At 42.8% G+C, this 26,881-nt stretch overlaps 1 protein-coding gene and 1 long non-coding RNA gene across 3 annotated transcripts in view; one reads left to right on the top strand and one right to left on the bottom strand.

Annotated features, from left to right (window-relative positions):
- Positions 1-26,881, bottom strand: part of LOC309551536 (dihydroxyacetone phosphate acyltransferase-like) — a 145,129-nt gene that overhangs the window by 13,701 nt on the left and 104,547 nt on the right. The window contains exons 9-11 of one of the 2 annotated variants that reach the window (XM_082252161.1): positions 22,070-22,296; positions 17,669-17,908; positions 14,507-14,586 (exon numbers count right to left, since the gene is read on the bottom strand). In XM_082252161.1, coding sequence (XP_082108287.1) covers positions 14,507-14,586; positions 17,669-17,908; positions 22,070-22,296 — 547 coding nt within the window. Of the gene's footprint in view, positions 1-14,506; positions 14,587-17,668; positions 17,912-22,069; positions 22,297-26,881 lie in introns of both variants that reach the window. The other variant, XM_082252160.1, reaches the window with a different exon arrangement.
- Positions 1-26,881, top strand: part of LOC309551537 — a 68,742-nt gene that overhangs the window by 26,791 nt on the left and 15,070 nt on the right. The window lies entirely within an intron of this gene.

Genomic DNA, 26,881 nt, shown 5'->3' with positions numbered 1-26,881 from the left:
TTCACTTCTCCATGACGACATCACAGAGCTGGTGGAGCCTTGCGCTCCTCCACCTTCCATTTGAGGATGCCCCACAGATGCTCAATAGGGTTTATGTCTGGAGACCTGCTTGGCCAGTCCATCACCTTTACCCTCAACTTCTTGGTAGTGGTCATCTTGGAGGTGCGTTTGAGGTCGTTATCATGGTGGAATACTGCCCTGCGGCCCAGTCTCCGGAGGAAGGGGATCATGCTCTGCTTAAGTATGTCACAGTACATGTTGGCATTCATGGTTTCCTCAGTGAACTGTAGCTCCCCAGTGCCAGCAGCACTTATGCAGCCCCAGACCATGACACTCCCACCACCATGCTTGACTGTAGGCAAAACACACTTGTCTTTGTACTCCTCACCTGGTTGCCGCCACACACACTTGACACCATCTGAACCAAATAAGTTTATCTTGGTCTCATAAGACCACAGGACATGGTTCCAGTAATCCATGTCCTTAGTCTGCTTGTTTTCAGCAAACTGTGTGCGGGCTTTCTTGTGCATCATCTTTAGAAGAGGCTACTTCTGGGACGACAGCCATGCAGACCAATTTGATGCAGTGTGCGGCATCTGGTCTGAACACTGGCAGGCTGACCCCCCACCTTTTAAACCTCTGCAGCAATGCTGGCAGCATTCATACCTCTATTTCCCAAAGACAACCTTTGGATATGACGCTGAGCATGTGCACTCAACTTCTTTTGTCGACCATGGCGAGGCCTGTTCTGAGTTAAACCGCTGTATGGTCTTGACCACCATGCTGCAGCTCAATTTCAAGGTCTTGGCAATCTTCTTATAGCCTAGGCCATCTTTATGTAGAGCAACAATTCTTTTTTTCAGATCCTCAGAGAGTTCTTTGCCATGAGGTGCTATGTTGAACTTCCAGTGACCAGTATGAGAGAGTGAGAGTGATAACACCAAATTTAACACACTTGCTCCCCATTCACACCTGAGACCTTGTAACACTAACGAGACACATGACACTGGGGATGGAAAATGGCTAATTGGGCCCAATTTGGACATTTTCACTTAGGGGTGTACTCACTTTAGTGGCCAGCGGTTTGAACATTAATGGCTGTGTGTTGAGTTATTTTGAGGGGACAGCAAATTTACACTGTTATATAAGCTGTAAACTCACTACTTTACACTTTATATTGTAGCAAATTGTAATTTCTTTAGTGTTTTCGCATGAAAAGATATAATAAATTATTTACAAAAATGTGAGGGGTGTACTCACTTTTGTGAGATATTGTACATATTTGTTGTGGGGGATGCCTGAAATCTAACTTGCATCTTAGTGTAGACTTCTGAGAAAATCAATGAGCCAATCACATAAGCAGGAAAGTGGAGATACCCTTTAACCACTTTACCACCGGAGGATTTTGCTGTCTTACGTCCAGGCCATTTTTTGCGATTCGGCACTGTGCGACTTTAACTGACAATTGCGCAGTCATGCAACGCCGTACCCAAACGAAATTGACATCCTTTTTTCCCCACAAATAGAGCTTTCTTTTGGTGGTATTTGATCACCTGTGCGATTTTTACTTTTTGCGCTATAAACAAAAAAATAGCGAAAATTTTGAAAAAATAACAATATTTTTCACATTTTTTTATATGGAATTCCCCCCCCCCCCCCCAAAAAATGTAAAAATCAAAATTTTTTTATCATTTTTGGCCAATTTGTTTTCTGCTACATATTTTTGGTAAAAAAAAATCACAATAAGCGTATTTTGATTGGTTTGCGCAAAAGTTATTGCGTTTACTAACTAAGGGAAAGATTTCTGTCATTTTTGTTGTTTTTTTTTTTAACGAGTAATGGCGGCGATCTACGATTTTTTTGCGGGACTGCGACATTGCGGCGGACAGATCGGACCCTTGACTGACATTTTTGACACTTTAGGGGGTACCAGTGACATTACTAAAGTAATCAGTGCTATACATATGCACTGTTACTGTAAAAATGACACTGGCAGGGAAGGGGTTAATTTTATTGGAGAGGGAGGGGTTAATGTATGCCTGGTGCTTACTAACATGTGTGGGGGGAGGTGACTGAGTGACACAGGGACAGATCGCAGGTTCAGCTATGCTGAACCCTGCAATCTGACCCTGCCTGTCACTTAGGAGATCCGCCCACTTTGATTACACAAGCGGGCGGATCTCCACACTCGATTCCCCGACGATCGGGGAAGAGCGGCGGTGATCACCGCCGCTCCTCCCCTGGCCCGACTCCCGCTGTGACTGAAAACAACGGGAGCGAGCTTCTGGCAGCGCGCGCGCCGCCCACATGAGGAGGACGATAACGAGCCACTTTTCCGCAGTACGCTCCATGTGAGCGGTCGGCAAGTGGTTAACCACTTCAGCCTCTGAAGGTTTTACCCCCTAATGACCAGGCCATTTTTTGCGATACGGCACTGCGTTATTTAACTGACAATTGTGCAGTTGTGTGATGCTGTTCCCAAATAAAATTGATGTCCTTTTTTTTCCCCACAAATAGAGCTTTCTTTTGGTGGTATTCGATCACCTCTACGATTTTTTTTTGCGCTATAAACAGAAAAAAGCAACAATTTTGAAAGAAATTTTTTTTTAATTTTTGCTATATTTTTCTGCCTTTTATTTTCTGCTATAAAAAACATATTCAATAAAAAAAGGTTAAAAAATCGAATTTCTTTATTCAATTTAGGCCAATATGTCTTCTGTTACATATTATTGGTAAAAAAAAAATCCCAATAAGTGTATATTGATTGGTTTGCGCAAAAGTTAGTGCATCTACAAATTATGTTATATATTTTTTTTTGTAGCATTTTTATTTATTTTATTTTACCAATAATGTCAGCAAACAGCGATTGTTAGCAGGACTGCGACTTTCCAGAGAACAAATCGGACACCTGACACTTTTTTGGGGACCAGTGACATTATTGCAGTGATTACTGTACTAATGACACTGGCAGGGAAGGGGTTACCATCAGGGGCGATCAAAGGATTAAATGTGTCCCTAGGGGGTGCTTTCTAACTGTGTGAGGGGTTGCTCTGACTGGGGGAAGACAGAGATTCTAGTTCCTGCTTAGCAGGAACACAAGATCTCTATCTTCTACCCTGTCAGAATGGCGATCAGCCTTGTTTGCATAGGCAGACCCTAGTTCTGCCTCTCTCGGGAATGATTGCGGACCCGCTGATTGGCTCCCCCTCTGTCCAATCAGCAGGCGATTGTGCCTCCGGCGGCGCATGCACACTTCCTAGAGGCTATTGCACAAAACTACGTACAGGTACGTGATTGAAATAGAGGCGGCCTGCCGTGGTAAATGTATGCTAGGCGGACGGCAAGTGGTTAAACTACTTTGACCGCCGGCCGTGGGAAAATGCAAAACATGGCAAAAATGCACTGTGATTTTACAGCGATTTTGCCGCTTTTTGCGGCCAGTGGTAAAAACATTTCAATGCTGAATGCGATTCTTCCGGAGAGGGAGGTTGAACCTCACCTAACCACAGCAGCTCCTAAACAATCCTAAAAGCCTATGTGTACATGGACACATCGGCTTTTATGGGCGTTTATGGAGTTGAGTTTAGGAGGAAAAAAAAGTTCAAAAGCTCCTAAACTCAACTTTGGAAGCTGTAGTGTACATGAGGCCTTACACAGAATAGTTACCTGGCTTTGCCTGGTTTCAGAGTCAAAGAGAACAAGTAAACAGCAGCTGAAAGTTAGAAATCCTTATCTCTATATTTGTTCCAGGTTAGAGAATGCTAAAGTATTGAAGCCAAAGCCTTAGCATGACCTTCAGTCAAACAGCATTTTCAGAAAGAGAGGTCAATAATGGCAGCCAACTTATTTTTTCACGAAAGGTTTCATTTAACTCTTTTTTTGTAAAAGTGCTGTTACAGTTTAATACGTGGTATACTTATATTATATTAAAGTGATTATAAAGTCTTATTTTTTTTTTTTTTTAAGAGCTGTTGGAGGCAACTTGTAGTTTTACGTGTTCTGGTATCAGATGCTTCTGGATGATTGAACCTGATCACACCTGGTCTGGAATGCAAAGTGCCCAACAGGACATTCCTGATAAGGAGTCATAAATGGGAATTCTTATTCTCACAGAATGTTCTCGCATAAACCTCCTATTGTGAGGTATGGGTGTAGAGGAGCCTCAGATAAGATCTCCTGGGGAGGTTATTCCAACATCAAAGGCCAGCAGTGAATAAAGATGACCCAGGTCAAAAACAGTGATTCGTGGACAGATGGCGCCCCTAGTGGAAGAATATAACATGCTTCCTGGAAAGATGAGATACTTCCTGTTGAATAGGAAGGGGGCATCTTATGAACTGGCATTAGACAAGAAGACAGTGGGTGTTTATGTGGGTGGTGTCTGAGTGGACTTTTGAAAGAATTGCTTGGCTGCTGGCTCTCTTGGCTGCTGGCTCTCTTGGCTGTGGGCCATCATGGCTCTTGGGCTACTCTCTTTCTCCTTCCTGTGTGCTTAAAACCATCTGAAAGATATCGAATCCCGAGGACGAATATTTCCTATAAGCTAACAAGCCCTCTACAAGTGACCCAGAACTGAAAGAAGTCCTCTGCTGTGGACAAGATTTGTGCTGGTTCGCGAATTCTGAAGCCCTGCTTGAGTGGTCCTGAAAGTTCTGTGAAATACTTCATCAGTAAGCGGACGCGCATTATCTGGTAAGTGTAATATTCATATCTCTGGCTGGAATATGTATATGTGTTAAAATGTAAAGTCTTTGTTAGTGCAAATTGTTTTTTTTTTAGGCCTGGTAAGCTGTTAAGTTGTGTGCCGGCAAAGGAAGGGCTGATCACCCTTGGTTTACTGATGTACCCTGCAGATTTATAGGATAAACCATATATCTTTGAGGAGAAAGTGGGAGAAATATAGATTATATTTTATATTTTTTTTACCACGTGAAAGGGAGGAAGCTTTCTGCTCCAAGAGAAGGTCCATGTGGCCTAGGATCTGAGATAAGAGGGCTACAGTCAGTGGTGTTGAGGAGAGAGCAGGGCACTAGTTTGATAGTGTGCTCCTCCTTGTAGGACTACAAGTCTGTGTTAACTTTGGAACAGCTGTGTCTGTGTGTGTGTTTGTGTCTGTGTGTCTTGTATCAGCAGCTGCGTGCAGACTGGTTAGGCAAGCTCAAGTGTGAACGTAATTAGCATATCAATGGAGGTCATTGGGATTTTCCTTAGGAAATATGCCTCTGCTAGGTTTAACATTTCTACAGAAAACGCTTTAACTCACCAATTTAATGATTTGTTAAAACAATGTGATATACAAAATGATAATATGAAGGAGAAACCGTCCTCTAAAAAGAGCAAAAAAGCGAGAATGGCGAATGTAGTGTGCATGCTGTTAAGAATGAAGGAGATACCTGGAGGTAGGGGAAGATGTGTGCGAGAGGGTGAGTTGGTGTGAATGGTGTGGTCTTTTGTTGTGTGTTTAAGTTCCTTGTTGGTGTGTCTTATTCTCCCCCCCCCCCCCCCACCTATGTTTAACCTAGAGGGTGTTTCTACTGTGGTAACCGGTTGGGTGCGTAGCCTCGCAGTTACTTGGTTCTCCTGGACTTCTGTGGTACGCATCCCCTTTTCCCCCTTTCCCCCCCCCCCCTTGATTTGGGCCACCACGGCCCCTCTCTATTCCTCCCCCCCCCCCCTCTTCATTGTTAAGTTAGGATGTCTTTTGATATCATGGTGTATTTTACATGCTTGCCTTTCAATTGTTTTATGGGCAATGTCTGCCCTTGTGTTTCTTTGCTATTGTTTTGCAAAAACTTAAATAAACACCTTTTAAAAAAAAGAATGAAGGAGATTGCGGAACAAAAAGAAATGCAATGGTATGCTGAAAAGGCACAATTATTAGCTCACATAGAAAGTGTAAATAAAAATATATTAGCGATAGCTGTAAAGACAGATGCAAATGTTTGTAATCAGATTGCACAATTGGTGACTGGGAAGTGTGTATTGGAAAAGAAAGTGGATGAATTGGAGGAAACATGTAATTTAAGAGAAAGTTGGATTGCCTCTTTAAAACAAAGAGAGGCTGAGAATGAGCGTATTATAACGCTGCTTAGAAGAGAGCTACAGGAGTCCCAAGCTGTCATAATAGAGTTATCCACCAAACAGGCAGAGATTGAGCAGTCTCAGTGTTCAGCACAGATAGAGAATTTAGAACAACAATTAGGGGAGTCTAATGCTTGTGTTGCTGCAAGTGATGTTGCTTTGGTTGGAAGCAATGTTAGTGATGATGAATGTGTTGTAACTGATCTTGAAATTGATTCAGGAGTTGAAATGCAAAATGAACCTGGTCTTTTGGAGACTTCTGATGTCCATTGCTAGTGACTACTCCTCAGACAGTGAAAGTGTGAAGTCTGTTGATTCCAATCATAGTAATGTTATGCGGCAATGTGAGTCTCCATCACCATATGCTCAGAGAAGGCCCTATGCAGGGAAACCAACTCTCAAGTGTTTTGCCTGTAAAAAGTGGGGTCATATTGCCAGGTATTGTATGGTGATAATGATATGCAAAGAGAATCACACTACCCTAAAACTACACCGAGGTATTATGAAGTTTATTCTGCGAGATGGGGTAGCAATCCAAGGCATAGAGGCCATAGTAGTCAAACCCGTGTCCCTTAAAACTCAAATGCTGAGATTACATTCTGAAAATAGCCAGTTAAGGCAGGAAAGGCATCAGTATATGGAACAACTGAATAGACTCAAAATGGAGGTAGCCGCATGTTCACAGAGGTATAGCAACGGGGGAAACAAATCTTTTGTTTATAGCCCTTAAGGAATCATGGATGGTAAGGACTTTCTGGTTAATGTTTCTTTGCTATGAATAAGGTTTAGATGCAAGTCTCAAAGATTTGGCTTTAATTTTTGGAATATTATGGAGGACCTTGATGTGTTTTTTTTTTAATTTACATTTTTTTTTTTTTTTTTTAGTATTGTCAAGGATAAGCCTTTGGATTTGGTGTTGTTTATGTATTTTTTTTTATTATATTTTTGTTTTGTTCAGGTGGAAAAATTCCAAATTGTTAGGTTTAGTCAACCTGAAAGGGGGTCATTCGCTATGCCCTAAGTTAGCAGCTGAGTACAGTTTTTTTTAACACAGGAGTTTGTAGAAAGCTATAGCAGCTGGAGTTATTGTATTGTTCCTTTTATTTTCATTCAGGTGGAAAAAAACTCAGATGTTTGGGTTTTGTCCACCTGAAAGGGGAGTTTTTGAATAGGTTAAGTTAACAGTCAATTGCGCAGATTTTACGGTTGAAAAAGTTTTGGAATACAGCACTCTTCCATTTTTTCTTTTTTCTTATCATGGGGGAACCATTTTAAAGTGGGTTTATCCCAAAGAGTCATGGTTGTTTTAGTAGTTCAGAGTTGTAGAAGCCAGGAAAACTAAGTTCCTGGTATCCAAGTGAGGTTCTGTAAGCAAACATAGCATGCTAATAGATATTGTGGATAAGAATTTGATTCTGCTCTTGATTTTCATTTCCAGAGTCCTGGTGGAGCGAGATATTGGAGAGGTCTCTGGAACATGGATGAAAGATGTTCATCTGGTTGGCAGTTTGTCTGTGCCATGCCGCATCGAAAATTTGTTCTGACAAACATTCAGGGGAGAAGGGATAAATGAAAAGATGCAGATTAATATGTGCAGTATAGGATTTATTTTCCCTATGGACAATTTAGTGCTAATGCTGCATTTGAAAGACTTTGCCCATCAACAAGACTTGTGAAACATTTTGCCGGAATCTTTCCTATCATTTACAAATGCAAAAGTACTGTAAATACACGTGCAATTGGTTGGAGGTTAGGGAAAGAATATCACCTATCCAATCCTTCAGAACAAAAGATGTAAACTATGAGATTTTTGGGAAGGAATTGAAAGGAAAAAAGATATGTTTTTAATGTGTGATATGTATTGGATTATCTGAATTAATATGTAGCAGGTACCCAGTAGGCTGGAACTTAGTTATCATAAAGTGTCTGTTGGCCAGAATAGGGAGCTCCAAATGGCGCATCAATGGGGTGAAAATGTCCTTGTGGGGGCGGTGTCTAAAGTTTTGCGGTCCTATAGAGAGGGTATCGGTTACAGGACATGTGGGACACCAGAGCTGGGTATAGGGGAGCTACACCTGGTTGATGTCTCACCTGAGCGGTGGGAACTCCGCACAGGTGATGCTGGCGACTAATCATGAAAACATGCTTGGTTAGAGAAAGGGGAACCACTCCAAATAGATCTAAGCTCTTCCCAAACGCTGGCTACAATGGTACAATATGCCTTCACAGGGTGAAAAATGTATCATGGGCTCTGGCGTGCATGCAGGGGCAGTTGGAATTATCAACCAACATCAAGCTGATTGTGCATTCTCTGTATGACGGTCAGTGGTCTTCCAAGTTAGAATCACAGCTCAGTAAGCTTTTGCCTAAATCCATTGCTTTCACTAATCCAAATGGCGGTCGAATGCCTAGGCGGGCTGTGCAAGTTTGAGTCTTCTTGGATACCACATACAGAAGGGCAGACTCAGTCTGTATATTTGGTGGTGTCAATGGGCTTACTGACTGGGGTTTCTACCTTGTTGCATCCAAGGCTAAATTACCCACATTTGATCAGAGAGATGGAATCTGGAGGTAGGTTGATATTTTCCTTTGTCGTGGCAAGACCATGATGTCCTTTGTATGCAAGGTCAACATGCAGTGGTGAACGAGAAATGCTGGGAAGATGTTTCACTCTGTGTTCTGGATGGGGAGTTCATTGCTGGGAAGGAAGCACCTGGGTATTATTTGGGGCATAGACGAGTTTGTTGCTTTGTCTTAAAGGATACCAATGTAATGTTAGTCATGGAACTAGGGTGTTCCTTGAACCTAGCCATAGCTAGAGGTGCATGGTGTACCCTGTGCATTGTCTCTGAAATCCAGGCACAGGGATGGAATTTTGTGGTTTGATTATTGTTTTACATGTGTTGTTTGACATTACATTTATATAGGAAGGTCGCACATTTATCTATGCAGGTTGAGGGACGAATTGACGGTAAGGTCTCTTCGTACAAGTTTCAGGCTTTGCTGCCAATTAAGAGTCCCGAAATACCTCTGGCATGCCTGAATTGCAGTAGAAAAGGCCATAGTGAGCAAGCCTGGCTAATCCCGACCCGTATACACAATGAAGGGTTATAGGAAGTTGGGGATGTGATGCTTAATTTGATGGGTCATATGGTTATATGTGTATATATTATGGAAATGGGTTGATTTGTGTGCTTTTATAATTTGACGTACATGTATTACGTTAGTGATATGGTTGAGTAAGACCCTCCTCGAGGTTCTGTATCTGAAAGCTGGTTGATATGGGGCTCTGAGTGTATTTTGGTGAATGGTGAGTGAATGGACACCCTTGCCTATATTGCACACCCCTTGCCTATATTGCACTCCATCCTGAAAATACCAAACGGAGAAGACACAAACTGGTGCCATGGAAGCGGTCACTGAAGAATGGTGGTGGTGTGTCACCCAGAGGCAAAGCGGCACATGTTGGGAAGCACAACATATCATAAGGACGGACATTTATGGACTGTTCTATGGAGGCTGCCTCTGAAGAAGGGTGATGTGTGTCACCCAGGGGCAAAGCGGCACATGTTGGTTGGGAAGCACAACATATCGTAAGGCCGGACATTGATGGACTGTTCTATGAAGGCTGCCTCTGAAGAATGGTGGTGTGTGCCCTTCAGGCACAAAGCGGCATATGTTGGAGGCAACATGTAGTTTTACGTGTTCTGATATCAGATGCTTCTGGATGATTGAACCTGACCACACCTGGTCTGGAATGCAAAGTGCCCAAAAGGACATTCCTGATAAGGAGTCATAAATGGGAATTCTTATTCTCACAGGATGTTCTCGCATAAACCTCCTATTGTGAGGTATGGGTGTAGAGGAGCCTCAGATAAGATCTCCCGGGGAGGTTATTCCAACATCAAAGGCCAGCGGTGAATAAAGATGACCCAGGTCAAAAACAGTGATTCGTGGACAGATGGCGCCCCTAGTGGAAGAATATAACATGCTTCCTGGAAAGATGAGATACTTCCTTTTGAGTAGGAAGGGGGCATCTTATGAACTGTCATTGAACAAGAAGACAGTGGGTGTTTATGTGGGTGGTGTCTGAGTGGACTTTTGAAAGAATTGCCAGCTAGTATTCTCTCTCTTGGCTGCTGGCTCTCTTGGCTGCTGGCTCTTGGCTGTGGGCCATCATGGCTCTTGGGCTACTCTCTTTCTCCTTCCTGTGTGCTTGAGACCAGCTGAAAGATAACGAATCCCGAGGACGAATATGTAACGTATTATCTGTAATTGTTTTGTCTTATATGCTCTGTAATATTCCTTTTGTGTTTTATGTTAGCATTTCTTTATAATAAATTAGATCCTTGTTTATTTAAACAGTGTGTTTATTTTTATAGCTAGCATTGTTAGTATACCTTCCATTAACCTTATCAGAGCTTTGATAGACTATTATAGGAATAGACAATATAATACATATTTATAATAAATAGGGGAGGGATAAAACCACCTCATATTTATTTCAAGAGCAAACATGTTATACTTATCAGCTCTGTGCAATGGATTTGCACAGAGCAGCTCTGATCCGCCTCTTCTCGTGTCCCCCACCAGCGATCCTGGCTCCCTTTCCCTTCCCTGTACACCCATAGCAAGTTATGGGGGCACTCATTTAGAATTGATTCTGAGCTTCACTGCCTACATCCATAGACACACAGCACAGCTCAGCCCTGCGCCCCCCCCCCCCCACTCCCTCTTCATAGGATTTAACTGACAGCAGTGGGAGACAATGGCTCCTGCTGCCTCAGCAAAGCCTGTATCAGAGAGGAGGGGGCCTCTACAGATGTGCACAGAGCTGGATCGAGTGAGGACTCAGGTAAGTATGAATGGGGGTGAAGGGGTGGTACTGCTACCTAAACATTTTTTACCAAACAAAAAATAAATTTGAACCACTCAGGCTGTAAAGAATTGCTGATCCTAATCCCACCGCTGTGAGTGCTTACTGGAGGAAGACGCTCATCCCAGCTCCACACTTCAACTCATAGTAGAAAGGATATCCCCTAAGCTGCACATTCATGCAGATTCACTGTAGTTAGTTATACGGCAACCTCAGCCTGGTCTCCCACCAAGCTATGCCCCCAATGCAATTTGCTCCACCCCTCGGAGCTTTATATATACCCAAACACAGCAGGTCTGCATGGATGTGCGGCTTAGGGGATATCATTTTTACTAATAATTTTTTTACCCTGAAATGGAAGTAAACCCTCACACATACCCAGTGAAGTGAATAGCCTCAGATGATACACAGAGATTAAAGAAATCACCCTACATAAGTTTTACTTTTATATTTGCTGTCTTTCCCTTTCTACACTGTTTGGAAAATGCAGATTGTGTTAAAAAATGTTTTTCCTCTTTAAGCAGTGGGTGTGAAGTCTGGGCTTACACAGTGTGAGAGCTGATTGGAGGAAAGGCACCCCCCCCCCACACACACACAAAAGAAATTGCAGAGCTGTAGTCTGAATAGACTAGCTCCCTGCTAATCTCCCTCTAAGCTCCTTAAAAATTTTAAGCTGCTGTTATCTTATGTGTCGGAGAACTTGTCAGAAGTGATAACAGAGCAATGAAGCACCAGAGAGAAGACGCACTTAGAACTTTGGAGAGAGATAAGTAAACACTACAGATATATGTGCTTAGTTCAAATTTCATGAATGGGGTTTACAACCACTTAAATGCACAGAATACCAGGGACGATCCGAGGCGGGCGCTTAGGGTGCAGTGCGCCCAGGCGCCGCCTGGTGGGGGGCGCACTATCCTCTCCCGACCGCAAGTCTCTCACTGCAGCCTCGGAGCTGCCTGCTATATCCTTTGTAGTTGTGAGCTGAGGGGAGGGGCGACAGTGGGGGAGGCAAATTGACACCCACATTTTTTTCTAGCAGTTTTGTGTGCAGGGCCGCTTCTATTAGTGCACATAAGTCAGGGGCACCGGAGGTGCCCCCTCCTCATTGTCCGGGTTAGGGACAGCAGAAGGAAAGGGGACTTCTGGACCGACAAGCTCCATGTCTCCCCCCCCCCCCGTCCAGGCGGGCAGATGGTGCATCCCAGTGAGCTGGGACACAAAGCAGCATCAGCAGATGGGCTGTCTTTGGAGCCTGGCCGGGGGGCGGAGACTAAAGGTCAGCTGGCTCGTGAGGGCTGAATGTGGAGGGCTTGAGCTGATCTCGGCAGAGGTGTCACTGCTGCTAGTGTCAGACACCACGGAGCCAAAGTGAGTACAACTCATAGGCGTGCACACACTTATCATCTCATGCACATTACATACTTGCCCACAGCAGTGACTGTCCCACTACAGCTCCCAAACTCTTTTTTTCTATCTTCCCCAGAAATCTCCTGTACATTCTATCTGTGCCCTGATTTTCTTAGATTCCCTCCATCTCAGTGTCTGCTCAGAGAACCTGGAGGTGGGTTCTGCTGACACTGTGCAAGGAGGGGGTGAGCTGATGTTCTAAGAAAAGTAAATTTAGGGAGATAAGCTGGCGTTTTACATCAGCACTAATCAGGAGGATTTGATTGCAGGGAGATGAGAATGATTAAGCTATTACTATATACACCCCCCCCCCCCCCCCCCACACACACACACACACTCTGTGTATGTCCAGATAATGTGAAGAAACTTTATGACCATTCCATTAACCCTCTGTTATCAAAGTCTAATTCCCCACATTACCTAACCACTCAATACAAGTTAACTGTCCTCAATAAATAGAGCAGAGCACAGTGTTCACGGCCATTTACATGGTAGTGCAATTCTATGAACACTACATATTTGGAGAAAATCTGTTATTTTGAATTTACACAGTTTAGCTTTTTTTTGCACACAAGCGCAGGTGTGGTTTTTATACATCACATGTAGGGCTGCCCATTCATTTCAATGGACTGCCCTACTCATGAGCAACATGGAAAAGAAGTCCCTTCCCCATCCCCCACCAGCACTGCCACTGATCCCACTGTCATATACTACCCTACCTAGCCTGTCCGTATACTACCCTACCTAGCCTGTCCATATACTACCCATTATGGAAGTGTATGTGTAGTGTACTACATTACATGGTCTAAGGCTCGGTTTCCACTAGTGCGACTTGCGGTGCGACTTGATACATGTCAAGTCGCACAGCAAGTCAAAAGCCATTGTTTTCAATGGGGCCCGTTTCCACTGCCGCGTCTTGAGTTGTGGCGACTTCAAAAGTAGTTTGTGCACTACTTTTGAGCCGTTTTCAGTGCGACTTCCCTCTATAATGAGGGACAAGTCTCACTGAAAGCCGCAAACAACTTAAGCTACGAAGTCGCGCTAGAAGTAGCACGACTTCGTAGCCGCACTAGTGGAAACCGAGCCTGACTGTAACTTAGACTGAAGTTTAATGCATAGTAAAACATTTTAGGCTTATGGAAGTGTATGTGTACTAATAATGCGCATTGTGCCGCACATTCACGAGCATATGGGGGGGGCAGCAATTTTTATTTTGCCTAGGGCGCCAAAAATCCTTGCACCAGCCCTGGAGAGAAGGAGCCGTACAGAGGAAGCAGCGGCTTTGCTCTCTACTGCAGCCGCCTGCTTTCTCTGTACGGCTCCTCCTCTCACAGGCGGAGTGCATTTGATATCACTCCGCCTGTGAGCCGGGACTATGGAGGCGCCGTTCTCACAGTGACAGCCGCTGAGATATCACACAAGAGCTTTACACCACAGAGCCCAGCATACCACAGAGCCCAGCATACCACAGAGCCCAACATACCATTTTTCTATTGTTTGGTGACACTCTAATGTAGTCTCTCATCGGGGATGGAGGGGACTCTTTCTATCAGAGACTCTCCAATAGGCACAGAGAGGGCCTCTGTAAGATAAACCCCCCTCCAGGTCCCATTAGACTCTGTTGTAGTCTCTAATGGGGCCTGGTGGGGGGTCTTTCTAACAGACTCTCTAGCAGAGGCCCTCTCTGTGTTCCTTGGAGAGACCCCCTCCAGGTCCCATTAGGAAAGGGGAGGAGTTAGTAAGATGACCACGCCCACATGGGGGGCGCCATAAATATTTCTGCACCCAGGCGTCTGTTACCCTAGGATCGGCCCTGCAGAATACATTAAGGTAAAAAATGTTTAAGCTTTCATACCACTTCAATAATTAAATGCTGAAATATATTATAGATATATTTACTAAAGAAAAATAGGCTGTTCGCTTTGCAAGCAAATTTTCCCATTGTTGGGGAATTTTTATCTTATGTTTAGTAAATTGAAGTAAGTTGAAGCTCTGTTGACATCATCCAATCATGTTTAAGTAAAAAAAAATGTTTTTTTCCTAGCACCTTATTATGTATTGTCTGCAAAGTGAATTTTTAGCACATTTACTAAGCTAAAATAGCATATTTACTTTGCATAAATTGACCCTATTGTGCCTTACCTGTTCTTCATATCCTGGGAAGAATATGAACTCTCTGGAAAGAACTCTTCTCAGAAATGTAAATGATTTATAAACATCATCTGAAACCAAGATGATACAGTTAGATTACATTTTTGAATAACACTTTGATTAGCTCAAACAACACTAATACAGGGTGACCTGGTCCAAATAAGGCCACAAAATCTCCACTTTAAACACAATACAAAAGCATTGTGTTGCAATTTGCAGCTATGGATCGCTATACCTGAGAGCTCTGCCGCACTATCAATGGCCCAGAAGCTGACCAGTTTAGCTTCTGGGCGTAGGTCTGAATCTCAGCTGTCTTTGACAGTCAATAGCTCCAATATAGTTCCATTACTGAAACCCTGTAGGCATCCACTGGATCAGTTGAGAATGAGTTCCATTTGGAGACAGCACTAGGATAAATAATTGTTAAACCAGTGCCTTTTTAAAACAGCAACTGGGATTTGAATGGTTATGTTTTTAATTCATTTCTAAACAGCCTGTGACTGTTGGGCATTTGTACTGAATGTCCCACAGTGCAGCCCTCAAAAATCCCACTCGCCTGCTCACATTTTGCGAGTGGAATGATGAGAATGGCGAGTAAGGGCTGTGCTGTAAGAAAAGGGTGGACCCGGGGCGCAGAGCAGTGCGCCCTGAGCCCACCCATTGTGTGACAATAGCGAATGAATATTCGCTATTGTCACACGGATCCTCCTCCTGATCCTCCTCCTGGCCAATCAGAAAGAGGGTCCGAGACCCGTTTCCTGATTGGCCGAAAGGTGAACAATTGCCATTGGCCAAGGAGGAGAAATCGGGAGACGCGGAGGATTGAGGAGAAGTCGCCGCTGCATCAGGTAAGTGCACGCTGGTCGATCTGCACGCTGTGGTCACTCTGCATTTAAGGGTACATGCTGTGGGCCCTCTGCATTAAAAGGGGGCACGCTGTGGGCACTCTGCATTGAAAGGGGGCACGCTGTGGGCACTCTGCATTGAAAGGGGGCATGCTGTGGGCACTCTGCATTGAAAGGGGGCACGCTGTAGGCACTCTGCATTGAAAGGGGGCATGCTGTGGGTCATCTGCATTGGAAGGGGGCACGCTGTGGGCACTCTGCATTGAAAGGGGGCACGCTGTGGGCACTCTGCATTGAAAGGGGGCACGCTGTGGGCACTCTAAAGTTGTTGTTGTTGTTATTAATATTTTTTTGTAACTTAATTCTGAATAAAACATTTAACAGTGTAATTTTATGAGATATTTTACGAGGGCGTGTTTAGGGGCGGAGCAAGGTAGGGTTTGGGTGGGGCAACAAGTGACGACTAACTCTTAACCACTTGCCGACCGCCGCAAGTACATATACTGCGGCAGTCAGCCCCTCACAGGCAAAGTGACGTATCGGTACATCACTAGCCTGTGAGGCTCTGAGGAGCGAGCGCCGATGTCCGCCGGGCACTCGCGAGCGTCCGTTACACCAGGAGAAAGGCAGGCGGCTAATGTAAACAAGCCGTCTGTCATTCTCCCCTGTGTAAGAATAGTGATCATACGGTTCTGCTACGTAGGACCATTGATCACTGTTCTTACACCTCAAGCCACAGCCAATCACAGTTAGAATCACGCCCCTAGGGACACACTTAACCCCTCCCTCTAAAAAAAAGTTAACCCCTTCACTGCCAGTGTCATTTTACAGTAACAGTGCATATGTATAGCGCTGATTACTGTAGTAATGTCACTGGTAACCCCAAAAGTGTCAAAAATGTCAGTCAAGGGTCCAATCTGTCCGCCGCAATGTCGCAGTCCCGCAAAAAAAATCGCAGATCGCCGCCATTACGCGTTAAAAAAAAAACAACAAAAATTACAAAAATCTAAATCTAAATCCCTTAGTTAGTAAACGCAATAACTTTTGCGCAAACCAATCAAAATACGCTTTTTGCGATTTTTTTTTACCAAACATATGTAGCAGAAAACAAATTGGCCTAAAATGCTAAAAAATTTAGATTTTTACATTTTTTTTGGGGAATTTCATATAACAAAATGTGAAAAATAGTTATTTTTGCAAAATTGACGCTCTTTTTTTGTTTATAGCGCATGATCAAAAAATCGCACAGGTGACCAAATACCACCAAAAGAAAGCTCTGTTTGTGGGAAAAAAAGGACGTCAAATTTGTTTAGGTACATCGTCGCACGACCGCGCAATTGTCCGTTAAAGTCAAGCAGCGCCGAATCGCAAAATAGGCCCTGGTCAGGAAGGGGGTAAAATCTTTCGGGGCATAAGTGGTTAAGGCCTGGTTAGTAGCTCATGACTTGAAATTTTGAGCCCTGCCACAGTTGGAAGTGCTCCAGCATTTCTAAAATAGTTTGAAGAGCTGGCATTGAATATGGAGTTAAATCTGTGTTGAACCACACACATTTATGATTATGCCCCAAACTGGGTGAAACACATTGTGTGTGTGGGGGGGGGGGGGGTTCTCCCATGTGTGGAGGCCAAGCTGAAGCCACTTTTACATAGTTTGTGATCATCAGTACACTTTAACAGTATGAAGGAGGGCACCATTTTGTTATAGTCCTAAATTGAGCCTGATGAGCTATCATACTAACCAGCACCTGGAAGCAGCAAGAGCTGGCCGGAGCAACCTGCCAGGACATTCTAGGTATGTTTTAGTTTTATTTCTGGATGATTAACTGTACTGCTGAATGTCATGATTTGTAACTGTTTTTTGCTCAAAAATGCCTAAAAATATTATAGAGACATACCCAGGTGTGATCAACCGTGAAGTGCAATCTATCAAAATCTAGTGCTTTTTGGACTGTTGCCAAGTATATGTAAGACTATGAAAATGGAGGTTGTTCATAAAATGTCTACCCAAATGAATTATTACTCATGTGATTTTAGTTAGCCTTTAAAGAATTCTTAAAGCTTATGTTTGTGAATGTAATACATCGCATGTAACTGTTTTAAAAAATGTCCTTCTATCTGAGCCATTCTCATAAAATGATTCTGCAGGTGTGGTTCAATTATGCCATTAGGCACAATAATTTTGTGTATTTCATTGTATCTAAACACTGGTTAAAATTCCTACCAAAGCTGGATTACTGTGATTGAATAAATTATTTAATTTCATAAAAAAGTATGCTACCGGTTTATTACTTTAGAAAGCAAATCATACCTTTTTTGAATGTCTGTGCCAATTTACAAGCCAATACAACCAGGGCAGGACGTATGTAAATATTAACCAGATGGTTTCTGTAGGAAGCACCCATCAGAAATGTGACTGCGCGTTTGTTCACTGAATCTTCAGTCATGTCACGATCATTATGTTCAAACAAAACTACCTGATCATCCACAAGGCTCACAAAGTTTGAATGTAGGTGTAGACTAGACCGAACCACTTCATCAACAGGTATGTCAGCTGTAATACAAAACAAATATATATAACAAAATGTAGAGATCCCAACTTAAAGTCCTCATGTACACTGGACGTTATAAAAAAGCCAGTACCGTTAGCTGTAGAAAGATGTAGCTGTAGTGTTAGTTTTTCTGCGTTTTTGCAGTAGTGTTATTCAGCGTTTTTTTTTTTAGCTTTTTTTGGCATTTTTTAGCTGTAGGTTTTTTAGCTTTAGTTTTTTTAAACAAAACTAGACTTTTTAAACTAGACTAAAGCTTATGGCTCAAAAATGCTGATAAATGCAGAATAGCTAAATTTTTCAGCTTTTATCAGAGTTAGAGCGTTTTTACAGCTGAAAAACTCCTCCCCAAACCCACTAATTCTGGGGGGTTTTCCAGCCAGAAAACACCCCTGCCAAAAACTGCTAATACAGTAAAACCTTGGATTGCGAGCATAATTCATTCCGGAAACATGCTTGTAATCCAAAGCACTCTTATATCAAAGCGAATTTTCACATAAGAAATAATAGAAACACAGATGATTCGTTCCACAACCATATATTCATTAGTCTTTCAGTTTATAGTCTATATACAAAGATTATAGCAATGTGATAGGTTGTGTAATCATAAAATGTCCATCCACAAATGGCGCCTCCACAAGGGGATTAGAAGCAAAATCCAACAGGTGCTACAGAGTATAAAAGAGAAGAGAGGTGCCTCTAAGTGTAGCAGTATGGGGACATTTAATGAAGGTACATTTAGCAACTCACATGGTTGATGATTAAGAGGCACATCTAAGTATGCAGGCCTCCGGGGTAAAGCTGTCCACATAGACCATCTTCTGCACCACTGGCTCTCACTGATGTCAGTCTGCAATTGTGATTGGGAAGACTACCCTGCAGTAGAGTGATCTGAAAGCGAGACTTTGAATCGCTCGTGGAGCGCAGCGTGGAAGGGTGTGATGAAGATGGCAGTGTGGAGGATGGTCTATATGGACAGCTTTACCCCGGAGGCCTGCATACTTAGATGTGCCTGTTTTAATCATCAACCATGTGAGCTGCTAAATATTGAACCTTCATTAAATGTAACAATATTGCTACACTTAGAGGCGCCTCTCTTCTCTTTTATACCCAGTTGTGACATGACGCTACTTGTATATCAAGACATCGCTTGTATATCAAGTCAGAATTTATTTTAAAAATTTGCTTGTCTTGCAAACCGCTCTCAAACCAAGTTACTCTCAAACCAAGGTTTTACTGTAACAGCCTATGTGTGCATGAACACATAGGATAACATTCAAAAACACTGCCACCAAAAATATTTTTGTATATAAATATGAAAAATAAAAATAGTCCAAAAAAGTTCATGAACTAAACTGAAAATCCATAGTGATAAGTATAGATAGTCAGGTGAGAGTCCAGTGACTTCAAGATAAAAGAAACACCAAAAAAAGGTTGTGTTCCACACCCCTTTGCCACGTCACGCACCCCACTTAATGCCCTCCACTCTAATGGAATAGGCAAAAGACACTTGGATGTTCCACCTTAGATCAAGAGTACATTGGCTGGTAGATCACTGATGCCTAGATAGCCTTCCTTCCGCTCATAGCATGAAAAGAAAGAAAAGATACCACTAGTGCAATAACGTCTGAAAGACCTTTTAATGAAACATCAGCTTCCAATATTTACACTCACATGGAACAATCCTTGTAAAAACACATAAAAGAATGTCATAAGCGGGGATAAAGGTGCTCACTCAGATCCTGCCGCCGCGGCGTAGTGTACCGATGGAACCGAGGAGACACCTCTGCTCACCCGACCAATCCTTCCGGTGCGTTGTGTAGCCAAGCCGCTGAATTTTTGTCACTTCCTGACCCTTCGAAAAAGTCAGGAAATAGTGGGATAGCTCCCACTATTTATTTAAATAGGATAACATGCTGGGGAGTTTACTGGCTGTAGAAAAAAATGTCTGCCGCCAAAACAGCAACTGTAAAAACATCCAGTGTGCATGAGGCAAAATGTTATCTTGAAAATACCAATGAAAATGGCCGCACTCCAACAGATATAATGATGCTTCTTTATTAAACCAACGGACAGTCAATACAGGATACAAAAAGATAGACGCGTTTCACACGTAAAGTGCTTGTTCACCACCAGCGGTGTGTGCACCTGTTTTTAAAATGTTAGCTTGCACATGAGGTCAGAACACAGAAAAACACTAATAACAAATATTATTGAGGTATTGTTTTTTAATGTACTCCAGATGCGCAAGTACTAAAAGCAAAAGTTATAATAATACTAGCTAGACCCTTGGCAAATGAAACCTGGGCAGATTTCCCCACACTTAAGGTTTGCTTATACTTGCAGTCTGGGGGGGTGTTAAAAACACACAATTAAGCCTCGTTTTTACCACTCCCAAGCACTCCCCCTTAAAGAGGAAGTAAAGCTTCCTCTGTAACTTGTACCTATAGGTAAGCCTATGATAAGACTTGCCTATAGGTACTGTAAATATCTCCTAAACTTGCACCGTTTAGGAGATATTTACTTTGCATGCAGCCAGTGACATCACTGGTACATGCGCTCTAAAGGAAGAGCCCGTTCTGTTCCTTCGGAGCCCTTGTGCCATGAACAGCGGCTCCCACGTGCATGTGCAGGAGTGACGTCATCGTGGCTTCGGAGCTTGCGAACCCGGAAGGCAGATCAGGTAGAGATGGGCACCGTGTGAACGGTGAGCGGGCGGCACTGCGGGGGCTTCGTTTTAAGGTAAGTATTTCATAATGAGCTAGTATGATAGGCATACTAACTCATTATGTGTTTGTCTTTCAGGTTTTTTTTTTATTTATGTTTTTTTTTTTGGGGAGGTTTACAACCTCTTTAAGGTGCAAAGGCAGCAGCCAGGGGTGTACACATGGTGCAGTCAAGATGCTTTGGTTCACAGCCACTGCAGGAACTAAACACCCTGTAGCATTTGGCTGGCACTACAGCCTCTGAACACTACCCATTCAATTGAATGAGGCCACGGTGCAAACACCTGTCAACCACGTGCAAAGCACATGGTTGCAGCGCATTAGTGTGGCATTTAGTTAGGGGTTATCACTGCCTGCCAAACACCTTTGAGAAATAATCCAAGCATGGATCACTTTTCAGAGAAGTGGCAATCCTTGCTGTGTTTGTAAGCAAGCCCTCAGATGCTATTTAAGAATGCCATTGGCATTTTTTTTTCAGATTGAATAAAAATCAACCATTAACAAGTGTCAGCTTTGATGGCAAGCACAAAAAAGACAGTACAAGGGGCTGCGAGTGCAGTCAAAGTTGGTGAAACTTTGTCAAAGTGAACTTTGTTTTTGCAGAAGAGAGACCCTCACTAATGAGAGGCCCTGAGAGAAGGTAACTAATGTGTTCTCCTTTGTGAAATTTGGAAAAGCTGAGCTATACAGTAAAGATTACATACTCTGGCAAGCAGCATCTGGGTGTGACGCTTCATTTATTGGAGAAATAGTTGGGCTGAAGATACAATGGACATTCTATCAGGAAATGGTGATATATTTCCAGACACATGGCCTGGGACAGGAGTCTGGAGTGGTTGGCTTCTGGTGCTTTCCTGTGTTAATCTTGTACAGCTTGTGGGTGCTATTTTACAAAACTCACTGAGAGTCCGTGAATGACTAAGAACAATTGGTCCATGTATCATTGGTGTTGATCTGGAAAACAGAACCAATCTGTCACAGTGAGCTAGCCTGGGAAAAGGAGCCTAAAGTCTATGTAGGGCAGCTGATATCAAAGGTTTCCCAGAGTCTAGAACAAGCTGCCAGGCTCAGTGTACTACGGAACTGTCTCTTATTCCCCAGTACGGAAAGATTCCAAAAAACATGTTGGCCACTTAGAACCCAGCAGGGAAGGAAGGGAAGGGAGTGATTACAAGTTTGTCTTACTGGCCCTGTGTTGACTACTGTGATCCTCAGATATAGAATGTGCACATTTTCAAGATTGAGTTAAAGAAAGCTGCTTCCTGGGTAACAGAGGATAACAGGGATGTTGGGGTGGCCCACTAATGTAAAAACATACAATTAGGAGCAAAATAACGTGACTTGGATCACCAAAAACACCAATCATCTGCCTTAGCGTTATCATTGTAAATGAGTAATCAACTGTAAAATTTCAGTTGTGCTAACAATGGAAATACGTACCAGGCCATTCTAGCATTCCTCCGAAGGCCTCTGTTAAATCCTTTAGCCACAGTGTTTTTTCAACCAATATGTTGAAGTTCAAAGCTGGTAAATTCTGCAACAGAATGGCTGCTATCAAGGTTCCTGGACTGAGGACCATGTTGGCTATTTGGTGAAGCTCTACTCTATAGGCTACATCGGTGATAAACTTTTGAATCTCTTCTGATGGTCGATGTGATAAATGCCTAAGTCACAAAAAACAAATCAAATCTCTGTGTGAACAGTTAAAGAGTGTTTTTTACAAGTATAACTTTATTTTTACTATAGGAAAAACAAAGAAGTGTTTAGGAATATGGTGAGCACAACTGGGTTTGTAATGAACTATACATTTAAATAGACTTATACATCATTACCTTTTACTAATTGATCCAGTGAACTAAGAATGCATTGCAAAATACCTTTCAGATTCCTCTGATATCCAAGGCTCTGTTAGAGAGAAATTTCTCTTCTTATACTATCATGGTGACAACTGTTTGTGTGTCAAAATTCCTATTTTTTAGTTTCAGATAAATTGGAAAAGAATTATAACCCCTTTCATTCTTTCTGCTGTACTCCCAAAGAGAGATTTTTCTTCACCTAAAGTGGTTGTAAAGGCTCAAGCTTTTTTTGCCTTCATGCATTCTATGCATGAAGGTTAAAAACCATCTGCCCAGCCCCCCCCCCCCCTCTATACTTAGCTGAGCCCCATCTCGATTCAGGGATGTGCACAAAAGCAGCAGCTCCCCCGAGTCTCTTTCTCCTCACTTGCTGAGACAGCCATTGGCTCCTGCTACTGTGAATTACAGCCAGTGAGCCAATGGGGACAGAGCGGGGGCAAGCCTGAGCCATGCTCCGTGTATGAATGGACACACAGAGCAGTGGCTTGGGAGTGAGCCTGCCTGCCAAGCTGTTTGCTATGGGGGCACTCAGCAGTGGGAGGAGGGGGGAGCCCTGGCAGAGGGACCCAAGAAGAGGCGGATCAACGCTGCTCTGTGCAAAAACACTGCACAGAGCAGGTAAGTATGACATTTGATATTTTGTTATCTACCTTTAATATCACTTTAGGTAGAGGAGAATCTACCGTGCAATACAGACAGAAATAAAAATGCTGTTTATCAGTGTTTGAGAAGGCTATGTGTTGCTAAGGCTAAATACTTTGTATATCTTGAATTGTTTTCCTACATGTAAGTAGGTTGTATGTACAGCATTTTGTATAGTTAAGCAAATTAATACACTATAGAAGTCTTTTATGCTCCCTTGTTTTTACCGCAAAGTAATTAAAGACACAAAGCAAATCAGGCAAGAACCCCAATCAGCTATTCATTTCTGTCAGTCTCTCTGTTGCAGTTTTTTCCTCACTTCCTTCTGGTGAAACCATTGTCACTGCGACAGTAGAGCTGCACCATTCTGGATCAAATGAAAATCACGATTTTATTGCGTAGAATTAAGATCACAATTCTCGGAGTAACATCATCTTTCACATTATACAAAAAATGGCCTAATTTTACTGTTTAGTTTTTTTTATTCAGTTAGGTGTATTTTTTCCCCTAAAAATTGCGTTTGAAAGACTGATGCACAAATACAGTATGACATAAAATATTGCAACGACCGCCATTTTATTCTCTAGGGTCTCTATTAAAAATACATATATAATGTTTGGGGGTTCTGAGTAATTTTCTAGCAAAAAATATCGATTTTAACTTGTAAGCAACCAGTGTCAGAAAAAGGCTTAGTCTTTAACCTTCTTAGCGGTATTCCCGAGCGTGGCTCGGGGTTACATTTCAGAGCCAAAAGTGGTAACCCCAAGCCACACTCGGGGTACCGCCAGAAGCATCGCTGGATCCTGTAAGCAGGGTTACTTACCTTGTCACCGGGATCCAGCGATGTGTCCCGGCGGTGTCTCGCGGCGGATCTTCCTCCCGATCCTCTCCGTGCCCCGGCTTCCGTCTCCTGCGACGTGACGTTCGCAGGGGGGTGGAACCGGCGGCAAATTCAAATGTAAAACACACCAAACACACTGATACCATTCAAAATAAAAAAAAATCACATTAGTCTGCCCCCCAGTGCCGTTTCCTGCAGTTTTACTGTACTTTTTATGTATAAATATATATATATATATATATATATATATATATATATATATATATATATATATTTACTTATATCTATATATATAATATATGTATACATATATATATAATAAATGTATACAGTTGGTTTGGGCTGCTCATTCACAAGAATTACATGCAAAATAATGGTACCGCTTTCAGCACCTAAAAGCCGAAAGAATCATACCACCAGGGAGGTTAAGTGGTTAAACTGACCTCATTTACAGACCGAAGTTCATCCCTTTGATCTAAAAGATACAATGTTTGTTTTTACCTCTCAGCGCTGAGCAATGTTGTGATTAACTTTTTGGCTGTTTTTTTCTTTTTTTTCTTTGACAGCTGTGAGCACGGAACTGCTCTGCACTGTTACACGAATCATGGAAATGCCGGTGTTCTATCAGAATCGGTGACACGTCAGATTAGGTAACGGAAGGGATGTTCCGTCACCTGAATACTTAGGGTCCTTTCACACAAACGATCCAATCAGATCCGCCTGTCAGTTTTTCAGGCGGACGTGATCGATGCCCCATGCATCCCTATGGGGCAGCGGGTGTCAGCGGAGACATCTCCGCTGACACCCGCTGCTATCCGCTTCCGATCCTGTCCGTGAAATCCGGACGGATGGAAACCCTATTTTCCATCCGTCCATTGGATCGGATCGGATGAGAACGGACAGGCAGTCCATTCTCATCCGATCTCCCCATAGAGAACAGCGGGGAATCTGACAGCTCCTTCTCCGCACACAGAGCGGAGACAGAGCTGTCATCCGTCTGCTCAGCGGGGATCGGCGGATCAATCCCCCGCTGAGCAGAACGGACCTCATCGGACACACCGCCGTGTGAAAGGATCCTTACTGTGCATGCGTAGCAGGTTTACTAATGTGACAGCACACCTGCAGTCAGAAGGCGGCAGCAGACATGTTAATACACCCAGCTACATCTTGAATTTCACAGTAATTTTACCAATAATCTGGGCAGATATAAACAAATATAGTATATTGACATCCGTGATGCTGTCTTGAATAATACATTTTGAAAGAAGCTGGACGCCAGGTGTAGGAAGATGGCGGAGATCATCTTGGTACACCCCGCACTGGTCAGAGCTAAACCTTTAGGCTTTTAAAATGTAACATGAAAACAGCTTGACAGATCTCAATATACCATATTCATTCATATACTCTCGCTTTATTCGTTAAATGACTGTGAAATTCAAGCCGTAGGTGGGTGTAGTAAGATGTCTGCTGGCGCCCTATGACTTCAGGTGCGCTGTCAGATTAACAAATCTGCGCATGTGCAGTAAGTATTCAGGTGACGGAATGTCACTTCCATTACCTAATCTGATGGGTCGCCGATTCTCATGGAACCCCGGAATAAAATTGAGGTTGGTCGAATTGACATTATGATTTTTTAAGGATTAATCGTGCAGCTCTGTGTGACAGTAACAGGACGAAAAAGCTCCCTAAAGGAGAGCAGATAGCAGAAAGAATCATCCTTACCCAATTTATCTGAAACTAAAAAATAGGAATTTTACTATACCTGTAAATTCCATATCTTTGGGTACAGTACAGGACACGGGAATTGATTCTTAGTCATTGGTTAGATGCTACTACCTTCAGGTGGTTGGACTGTGGCAACCCATTCTATGAGACTTGAGTTTTTATTTTAGCAAGCAGTAAGGAAATCTCACAAAAAAAAAAAAAAAAGAAGGAAGGGACTTGTGATCTGTACTGTACTCTAACATATGGAATTTACAGGTAAGCCAAAATTCCTATTATCCTAATCTTACAGTACAGGCCACAGGAATTGATTCTTGGACTATGGGACATCCCAAAGCAGTAGTTAGAGGGATGGACAACAATTAGCCATAACAGAGGCTACAGGCTGACAGGAAAAAACAAAAAGGTTCAACGGACTCAAACAGGCAGTTGACAGCAGAAGCACTTTGCAACTGAAGCACAGAAATCAGCCACCTTTGAAAACTTGAAATATCAACATAAATAAGTGCAGTGCAATAAATGTTAGAACATCAGTTAAATGCAATAAATATAAAATATATCAGAGAGGACAGGTAAGCCCAAAAGTCCCATAAACAGAAGGAGATAAAATGACAAGTGAAGAAGATGATGAATCCGGGATCCACTTCAGGTAATAATCCTTCACCTTTTACCAAGCTACTGCGCTCACCTCAAAAATAGACCTCTGTTTTACCAGCAGGTCTAATAAGCTTATCTTTAAATTCAATCAGTGGGAATAATACCGCAGCTCCAAAGAACAAGGAGCGACCTCAATCCACCACAGAAGCTCCCCAAAGGGAGATACACATAAGGAGCAATAAAGCAAAAAAAACTAAGAGCGATCCATTGAATAAAACACTCAATTTATTGGTATTGCACTTACAGTCAACATGATTCAATTCGGCAGTGTGAAAAAGCCTGTGTCCAGTTGGCTTACTGAGAGATGGCAGCGGGTGACGTCTCCCTTTGAAAACATGAAGAGAGAAACAGGTTGTGGCCCTGCAACATGTGAGAAAAAGCAGTTGCTAGAGGCTGTAAAAAGCCCAAAAACTCGGACAGCTTTGGGAGAATGAGCTCAGGTATGGAAGGAGGGAAATCTAGAAAAAAGGCTACCTAGCTGAGTGGAAGAGGAGGGAAAAATGCAATAGAGTCTGGCCTGTGGGAAACAGA

This window comes from Pelophylax lessonae, assembly GCF_965119305.1.
Source record: "Pelophylax lessonae genome assembly, chromosome: 3".
In the NCBI taxonomy this organism is placed as follows: domain Eukaryota; kingdom Metazoa; phylum Chordata; class Amphibia; order Anura; family Ranidae; genus Pelophylax; species Pelophylax lessonae.
The sequence above is the reverse complement of the archived record's forward strand: the minus strand, read 5'-3'. Positions and strand labels throughout refer to the sequence as shown.